Source organism: Pseudoliparis swirei, chromosome 2 (assembly GCF_029220125.1).
Source record: "Pseudoliparis swirei isolate HS2019 ecotype Mariana Trench chromosome 2, NWPU_hadal_v1, whole genome shotgun sequence".
NCBI classification, from domain to species: Eukaryota; Metazoa; Chordata; class Actinopteri; order Perciformes; family Liparidae; genus Pseudoliparis; species Pseudoliparis swirei.
In genome coordinates, this window is record NC_079389.1 from 25,496,300 (window position 1) to 25,506,387 (window position 10,088).

The 10,088-nt window shown below is 46.2% G+C and overlaps 1 protein-coding gene across 1 annotated transcript in view; it reads right to left on the reverse strand.

Moving 5' to 3' along the window:
- Positions 1 to 3,858: 3,858 nt before the first annotated feature.
- Positions 3,859 to 10,088, reverse strand: part of zmym2 (zinc finger, MYM-type 2) — a 50,108-nt gene continuing 43,878 nt past the window's right edge. Inside the window, exons 20-24 of the mRNA XM_056436565.1 lie at positions 8,671 to 8,813; positions 5,458 to 5,572; positions 5,035 to 5,235; positions 4,840 to 4,957; positions 3,859 to 4,669 (exon numbers count right to left, since the gene is read on the reverse strand). Of these exons, the coding sequence (XP_056292540.1) occupies positions 4,462 to 4,669; positions 4,840 to 4,957; positions 5,035 to 5,235; positions 5,458 to 5,572; positions 8,671 to 8,813 (785 nt within the window). The 3' untranslated portion in view covers positions 3,859 to 4,461. The remainder of the gene's footprint in view (positions 4,670 to 4,839; positions 4,958 to 5,034; positions 5,236 to 5,457; positions 5,573 to 8,670; positions 8,814 to 10,088) is intronic.

The following is a 10,088-nucleotide window of genomic DNA, read 5'->3' on the forward strand; positions in this document are numbered from 1 at the left end:
GAACATCAGCTCCATCACTAAAAAGGCACGGCAGAGTACGTTCTTCCTGAGGTAGCTGAATTCAACCTGCCAAAGATGATGGTGCACTTCTACACTGCCATCATCGAGTCCATCCTCTGCTCCTCCATCACCGTCTGGTACGCTGCAGCCACTGCTAAGGACAGGACCAGACTGCAGCGGATCATCCGCTCTGCTGAGAGAGTGATCTGCCATCCCTCCAGGACTTGTCTGCTTCCAGGACCCTAAAGCGAGCAAGGAAGATTGTAGCTGACTCCTCTCACCCGTGTCACACACTGTTCAAGTCCCTCCCCTCTGGCAAGAGGCTGAGGTCCATCAGGACCAAGACCTTACGCCACACAAACAGTTTCTTCCCGTCGGCAGTTGGGCTCCTGAAAAGCCCGGGTCCCCCACTGACTTACATCCCCAGGACAATTTCCTTCCGCGCACTTAATTATTCACTTAAATACACTGCATGCACTTAGGAAAAACTCCCAAGAAATAGAAAAAAACTCTTCCTTAGACTTTTTGTTGCTAACTGTTATTATTTTTTGTGAATGCTGGTAAAGTTCTTGCCATATGACTACTTACTTCATGAGTACATTTTGTTAATTATAACTGAATTGTTTCTGTGTTGGAATATTGTTGCATATGCTGCTGTTGTTTTTTTACTTAATGTCTCAATCACTTTGTTTGTCTTCTATCCAATTTATTTGACTTTTTGTCACTTACGTGCAGTACTTAAATACAGGTAATGCAGCCAAATTTGTTGAATTCAACACATACAAAGAAAATAAGAGACTTTATACTCCTATCACTACATATCTGGAAAAAAATCAATGGGATGTTCTTTCTGCTCCTACCAGCTGTTTTAGGAACAAAACTAGCAGAAATAGATCAACTTAATCTTGAACGCTGGAGGGCTTGGGCTGGAGACCACAAGACAATTTGGTAGAGGACAAGTGCAAGTGAGGGGACCTAAGTAGACAGGGACTAATGAGGGAATGGGCAACAGGTGAGACGGGCATGAGGACCAGGTGAAGGGAATGAGGGATTGACGAGGGAGTGATCAGAGGCAGGTGAGAGAACAGGTGAAGGGAGTTGGACTGACGAGATGGGAAGCAGGATCTGGAATGACATGATAGTGAGTGAAACAGGCAGACAGGATGAAAACAACTAATAAAAGGAAGGTATGGAGCTAAATGTTACGGACTAGTGTGTAACTATGGGTTATTTCCTTTCTAATCAAAAGTTAGACATAACTAACAAGAACAGGCACTCAGTAGAGCGCATACCTTCGCCGCAGCCACTTTTTTGGTACTTGGCATGAGAGTGTGGGGAACTGTAAATTGATGTAACTTGATACCGGATATTGTGGTAAACATCACAAAAGAATTATGTATGAACATTTGACCGCGCTATGGTAAAAAGAAGATTTTTACCTTTTCATGACCTTGACCTTTGACCCGATCGATCCCAAAATCTAATCAAATGGTCCCCGGATAATAGCCAATGATCCCACCAAATTGCATGCGATTCGGTTTAATACTTTTTGAGTTATGCGAATAACACACAAACACACACACACACAAATAAATAAATACACAGCGATCAAAACATAACCTTCCGTAGAATGCGAAGGTAACTAGAATGCAGTGCCATTTTTGATGATCTGCTTTAAATCAAATTCAAAGGTTGGAAATATATAAACATTTTTTATTTTTCGCTAACTTTAAATTGAATTTTCTCCCAATCCGCAGTGATATCTCATGAAAATAATCCTGGGCCTAGCAGAGGCCACCAATAACAAGACTGCAGTGTAATTTTAATCAAGAAAGTTTCAAATTTGCTTAAAATGAAATCCAAATTTTGCCATAATATTAATAATATATATTTTTCGCTAAATTTAAATTGAATTTCTTCAAAATCTACACAGTAATATCTCATGAAAATAATCATGGGCCTAGCTGAGGTCACCATTAACAAGACTGCAGTGTAATTTCTTTCAAGAAAGTTACAGATTTGCTTTAAATAAAATCCAAATATTGCCATAATATTAATAATATTTATTTCTCGCTAACTTTAAACTGAATTCATTCAAAATCGACAACGTAATATCTCATGAAAATAATCAAGGGCCTAGCTGAGGTCACCACTACCAAGACTGTAGTGTAATTTTTCTCAGGAAAGTTACAGATTTGTTTCAAATAAAATTCAAATATTGCCATAATATTAATAATATATATTTTTGTCTAACTTTAAATTGAATTCATTCAGAATCCGCACAGTAATATCTCATGAAAATATTCATGGGCCTAGCTGAGGTCACCATTAACAAGACTGCAGTGTAATTTTCTTCTAGAAAGTTACGCATTTGCTTTAAATAAAATCCAAATATTGCCATAATATTTATAATATTTAATTCTCGCTAACTTTAAACTGAATTTATTCAAAATCCACAAAGTAATATCTCATGAAAATAATCATGGGCCTAGGAGAGGTCACCATTAACAAGACCGCAGTGTAATTTTTTATCAAGAAACTTACATATTTGCTTCAAAGAAATATCAAATATTGGAAATATATTACTATTATTTTCTTTATGAAGTGTTTTCATTTAGAAATCAAACGTCAGAATGTCTAGATCATCTCTGGATGACACCTTGAGGTACTCTACCATAAATCAGAAGTGAAAGTATTTTGTAACTACGCACCATTGTGTTCTAAATCTATTCTGAAATTAGACACCCATTTTCACATGAATGTGATTTTCTTTAGCTTTCATTTTGAAATTCTAAATCAGAATATCCCAATATTGGAATAATTACTTTCTTTCATTTAATGTGTTCATCATTAATACCATTCGTGATTTTTCATCTCTTCAATTAGTTTAATCTATCACTATATCTGTATTTAAAGGCGTGTTTCGTCATATCACGTTCACCGGAAGTTCGCTCTTATTTTGAAAACAGTTTTCACACACTCACACCGTAATGCCTGGTATATACGTGTCCTGAAAAGAATCGTGCGGGCTGGCTTGACCGCAGTCTCTGATTGCGCAATCCATCACAAGCTGGGTTGATGCGATTGGCCCGTGCGGGTTGCCGTATCTCTGCATGTCGCCAATATAATGTTTGCAGATGTTTATTTGCCCTGATGTTCCAGTCTGCCAAGCTCTTTAACCTTTACACTTTAATGTTTGTAAGGGACATATTTAGTTTGCTGATGGTAAATAAAGGCTCAGGGTGAGGTGCTAGTCCTCTGCCGCCCTGCAGGGGGCGCTCCTGAGCCAACGGGTCCTTGTTGCTGCTTCTTCTACGCTGAGGCGCCAGGGAGTCCAGTCCGTTTGTTTTAGTGTTTTGCTGCCAGACGCCAACATGGAAGAGGATGAAACATCTGAGCTGAACACATCGAGACACGAGAACACAAGTAGAGGAAAGTATGCCGATTGAGAAACGCCGTGAGTCTCACGCTGCTGCTCATCTCTTCATCTCCTCCTCCTCCTCCTCAGAGCCAGGACGTGGTCCAGGAGGTCCGGTCGCTGCCTCCGGTCCACAGGAACAATGCAAACGGGGTCTCCTGATCCAGGACCGGTAAGGTCTGGGTCCAGAGTCCTTCTGAAGCTTCTCCAAATATGTCACAGCACTCCCAGAGTGGACAAAATAACAGGAACACCGGATCTGGATGGTGGCACGTTTACATCAACAGTGTTTCTATTTTAATTAAAACATAACATGTATCTATATATATATTCAATTGATCTTATACTTTGACAAATTTATTGAAACATTCAGAAATTGAAATCTAACTCAAAGGGATTTTAACCACATGAAATAAACAATAAAAGTATAAAACATGAAATCAAGGCAAAAAAAATGTTTATTGTCCAACCGTCATTTACACGAGTTTATAAAGTAAATAAAGTTTAAAAAAGGACCGAAAGCCACGAACACGAAGGTCAGGAGGAGAAACCGTAAAAAAATAGTCTGTGGAGCTCCGAAAATTCCTTCAAGTTAGCACTGTGTACGTCTATATATAGATAAATATGTATACACACACAGAGGCGAGGGGCTGCAGCAGGGTGTGAACGAGGAAGCGTCGCCCAAAAGAAATCACAAGAGTCAAACTAATAAAAAGTTAAATAAATAATCTGCCTTTATATAGAAATATAAATAAAGGCTTCGGGGGAGGGGCGCGTTGTATTCAAGCTGAAGGTGATATGTACACTTCTAAATAACTCAGGCTCATGATGCTACATGGGGGGGGGGGGCTCTTCAGCTGCAGCCGATGACCTCGTGGTCATAATTCATCTGAGACGATTGACCCCAAAAATAAATCTACGGAAGTTTATATTGTTCCTTAACGATCACATCAAATGGATGCCGTATCGACCAATCGGCTGCCAGGAAGCCTCTCACGACACCCCGGCTGCTCTTCATCATCCTCACCAGGAGGAGACGCCGGTCAAAGTGGCCGCTCCTCTTCCTCCTCGTCTTCCTCGCCCCCCCCCTGGTCCGGGTACAGGTCTCGGACCAGGAGGACTCTGGTGAGGAGGCTCTCCAGCACCGGGCGCTCCAGCGGCGTGGAGCTGAAGCTCAGCGGGTCTCCGGGGCCGCAGGCCGGGTCGGGCTGGACGTAGAATACGTCCAGGCGCTGCCGCAAGGACGGGGGGCTGCAAGGAGGGAGGACACAAGGAGACGAGTGAGTCACCCGCCGTGGGCCGGGACAGGTGACTCAGTCCTCAGAGAGGACCGGTCAACACGGCGAGACGTCTGCATGTGAACAGCAAAGAGTTCTCATCACAGGACCGGGGACGCAATGGAGCAGAGAGCCTGAACGCACCACTTGGACCTGTAGAGGTCGTACAGCTGACACTCGTGCTTCTTCACCGGGCAGCGAACGCCTCCTGAGCCGCCGTCCTCCAGGGGGCGGAGCTTCCTCTTCCTCGACGCCGTTTGCACTGGAGAGCAAACGCAAACATTCAAGATGGGTTTCCAACACGAGAACGACGTCTCGGGGATCCTCGATGAGACTCACCGCGGGGGTCCTGAGCCACGGGGGGCAGGCGGAGGCCGTACACGCTGGAGAAGGACAGGTGCAGGTGCTGCTCCACCGTGCGCAGACCCAGGTACTTGGTGTTCAGGTAGACCAGCGAGCGCAGCAGAGCGGCCGGACTCTGGCCCCCGAGCTGCCGGCTGCTCCACAGACTGCACTCCTCCACCCGGCCACACGGGGAGCCTGCAGGGACAGGCTTCTGGTGAGACTCGTGACATCACACACATCCGCCATCTTGTTCTGAAGATGAAGTCTTGTGTCTCACGTCCTCATAAACATCAGAGTGCAATCACAAGGAATCAGGATGTGAACAGCAGAAGAGTTCTAATCACGGGACGTGCGCTGCCGCCAGCCGCCACCAGGGGGCCTCGTGTGTGTGCGCCTCGTGTGTGTGCGCGCGCTCACCGTCAGACAGCACGCGCGGCCTCCAGTCCCGCAGCACCGCGTTCAGCTGCTCTCCGAAGCGCCGGTAGCTCGGGTCGCTGAACACGTCGTCCGCGCGGCCACGCGCCTGGAGGTGCTGCGGACACAAGCGCGTTACAGAAGAGCGCGAGGGGCCGCGGCGCGCGCACAGCAGCGCGCGCACACGTCCTCATCTTTAAATTAATCATCACCGTCTTCAGAATGTGAACAGCAAAACGTTTTTAATCACAGGACCCGGAACACATCAGCAAGACCACCAAGACCGACGAACCACCTGCTGGACACACGAGGAAGGCCAGCAGCGAGGCCCAGACCGGGTCGGAGGCCTAACTCTAAGCGAACTAAAGCTTGTACCTCTCTAGTTTAACGGATTAAATCTCTTCCGTGTCGCGTGGGGTCGAGCCTCCTCCCAGAGGCCGCGCGCGCTCCTCACCGCGGCCATGGCGCTATGGCTGCGGCTCACGTGTGAGGAGCAGGAGGCGAGCACGCGCTACAGTAACCTCCGTCCGACCGGAAACACTCTGCTAACTTTAGTTCCTACCTCGAAAAGCTGCAGGGAGTTCTCAAGGACCATAACGATTTTAGTCCGTGACCCTAATACACACATATATACACTACCGATCAAAAGTTTGGGATCACCCAGACAATTTCGTGTCTTCCATGACAAATTACACTTTTATTGATCAAATGAATATAAAATATAGTCAAGACATTGACAAGGTTAGAAATAATTATTAATATTTGAAGTATTAATTTTGTTATACAAACTTCAAGCTCAAAGGAAGGCCAGTTGTATCGCTTATATCACCAGCATAACTGTTTTCAGCTGTGCTAACATAATTGCACAGGTTTTCTAATCAGACATTAGTCTTCTAAGGCGATAACACAATGTACCATCAGAACACTGGAGTGATGATGAAATGGGCCTCTATACACCTCTGGAGACATGTCATTAGAAACCAGACGTTCCACCTAGAAGAGTCATTTACCACATTAACAATGTAGAGAGGGTATTGTTGATTAATGTTATCTTTATTGAAAAAACAGAGCTTTACTTTGAAAAATAGTCATTTCTAAGTGATCCCAAACTTTTGAACGGTAGTGTATATATGTGTGTATGGGTATACACACACATATATATACACTTATATATACACACATGTATATATATATATATACACATATATATGTATACACACGGGTATATATACACACATATATATATAAATACATACATACACATATATACACACACTTATATATATACTAGGGCTGTGAAACGATTAAAAATTTTAATCGGATTAATCACAGGTTTTTGTGGATTAATCATGATTAATCACATATTACCGATATTCTCGGTATATTTTGTGAGAACATAGAGATTTATGACAAAAGACGGATATATACATTTATACATTCTTCTATACAATGGTGCTGCAACTCAGCAGTTATTTAGCAGTTTTCTTCCATATGGAACATTAATACATCTTCATCCTAAACAGAATGTTTAACCCTCCTGTTACCTTTCGGGTCAATTTGACCCCATTCAATGTTTAATGTCGGTGTTCTTTGGGGTCAATTTGACCCCAGGCTGTTTTTCACTGTGTCAAACATATAATAAATATCAACTTTTTTATTTATTTAAAGGGCTATTTAGGTAGTCAACAAACAAACATAAAGTACCTCACACTTAAACTTGGGAAGCAATATTAATTCTAATAATTTTCTGGAGGTTTTAATTGCTGGGGTCAAATTGACCCCGAGGGTAAAATATGTCAGTAAATGTAAAGGTAACAGGAGGTTAAACAGAACATTTTTCTCTTGTTTGTCAACCATTAACTCCACCATGATACAATCTAAAGGCCTCTAGTCTTCCTCTAGCAGCTGCTGAGGCAAACTGACTGTGTGGGTTTTCTTCATGAACTGGGCCGTGATGAAAGGGACGGCGGGGACACCGCTGCAAAGCTGAAACCTCACCGGCCCGGACAGGTGGACAGATTGACAAGTGACTTTTCTTTTGCTCGGTCCCGATGCGCGCGCACGGAGCTCTGTGGCGCGCGAGACGGAGATCGATAAGTGTTAACGCAACGCGAAGAGACAGAAATGACATGCTGCTGTGGAGATACGATCAACAACAGACGTTTAGTTTAATAAAAGAACAAAGACGTGCTCTAGAGAACATGTCAGGGGGCGGGCCAATCTCTTTAATGTCATGCGATCTACCGACACTACGCCGCGATCGACTGGCAGGTCGCGATCGACGTGTTGAGACCCTGATCTACAGGAAGTAAAAGTCGTAACAAGGTTTCCGGAGGTGAACCTGCGGAAGGATCATTACCGATGAACAGACCGTCTGCATGAGAGCGGACAGAGTTCAGGTTGAAGTGGTGGATTGGAAGCTCATTCTGCGCATGCGTTAAATGCGTAAAAAAAAAAAAACTAGTTCAACATGTAATTGAATTAACGCGTTATTTTTCACAGCACTAATATATACACATATATGTATATATACATATATATAAATACATACATATACACATATATACACATATACATTTATATATACACATATATATATACACATGTATATATATACACACATATACACACACAGGAGAGATAATGCAGCTCTAACACATGAAGCATAGACTTCTATACAACCAGAGGAGTCGCCCCCTGGTGGTCAGGAGAGAGAATGCAGCTTTAACACATGAAGCATAGACTTCTATACAACCAGAGGAGTCGCCCCCTGGTGGTCAGGAGAGAGAATGCAGCTTTAATACATGAAGCATAGACTTCTATACAACCAGAGGAGCCCCCTGGTGGTCAGGAGAATGCAGCTTCAACACATGAAGCATAGACTTCTATACAACCAGAGGAGCCCCCTGGTGGTCAGGAGAGAGAATGCAGCTTCAACACATGAAGCATAGACTTCTATACAACCAGAGGAGTCGCCCCTGGTGGTCAGGAGAGATAATGCAGCTTCAACACATGAAGCATATACTTCTATACAACCAGAGGAGTCGCCCCTGGTGGTCAGGAGAGATAATGCAGCTTCAACACATGAAGCATAGACTTCTATACAACCAGAGGAGTCGCCCCCTGGTGGTCAGGAGAGAGAATGCAGCTTTAGCACATGAACATTTGTTATTGACTTTTCCTCGACTAGGACTTGAGGAAAGGAGGAGGCCCAACCTGCTGGATGCCCAGGCAGAGGTACAGCATGCTGTCGGGCGAGTAGCGCTCGCCGCCCGGGCGACACGCCTCCCGCACGAACCGCGACAGAGCGGCGCTCAGCTCCTCCGGACTCAGCGCCAGCAGGTTGCTGTTGGAGCGAGCTGCGGGAGGAACAGAGGGTGAGACACGGAGGGTGAGACAAGGAGGGTGAGACACGGAGGGTGAGACACAGAGGGTGAGACACGGAGGGTGAGACACGGAGGGTGAGACACGGAGGGTGAGACACGGAGGGTGAGACACGGAGGGTGAGACACAGAGGGTGAGACACAGAGGGTGAGACACAGAGGGTGAGACACAGAGGGTGAGACACGGAGGGTGAGACAAGGAGGGTGAGACACGGAGGGTGAGACACGGAGGGTGAGACACGGAGGGTGAGACACGGAGGGTGAGACAAGGAGGGTGAGACACGGAGGGTGAGACAAGGAGGGTGAGACACGGAGGGTGAGACACAGAGGGTGAGACACGGAGGGTGAGACAAGGAGGGTGAGACAAGGAGGGTGAGACACAAGGGTGAGACACGGAGGGTGAGACACGGAGGGTGAGACACAAGGGTGAGACACGGAGGGTGAGACACGGAGGGTGAGACAAGGAGGGTGAGACACGGAGGGTGAGACACAAGGGTGAGACACAGAGGGTGAGACACGGAGGGTGAGACACAAGGGTGAGACACGGAGGGTGAGACACGGAGGGTGAGACACAAGGGTGAGACACGGAGGGTGAGACACGGAGGGTGAGACACAAGGGTGAGACACGGAGGGTGAGACACGGAGGGTGAGACACGGAGGGTGAGACACGGAGGGTGAGACACGGAGGGTGAGACACAAGGGTGAGACACGGAGGGTGAGACACGGAGGGTGAGACACGGAGGGTGAGACACAAGGGTGAGACACGGAGGGTGAGACACGGAGGGTGAGACACGGAGGGTGAGACACGGAGGGTGAGACACAGAGGGTGAGACACAGAGGGTGAGACACGGAGGGTGAGACACAGAGGGTGAGACACAGAGGGTGAGACACAGAGGGTGAGACACGGAGGGTGAGACACAGAGGGTGAGACACAGAGGGTGAGACAGAGGGTGAGACACAGAGGGTGAGACACAGAGGGTGAGACAGAGGGTGAGACACAGAGGGTGAGACAGAGGGTGAGACACAAGGGTGAGACACAAGGGTGAGACACGGAGGGTGAGACACGGAGGGTGAGACACAGAGGGTGAGACACAGAGGGTGAGACACGGAGGGTGAGACACAGAGGGTGAGACACAGAGGGTGAGACACGGAGGGTGAGACACAGAGGGTGAGACACAGAGGGTGAGACACAGAGGGTGAGACACGGAGGGTGAGACACAGAGGGTGAGACACGGAGGGTGAGACACAGAG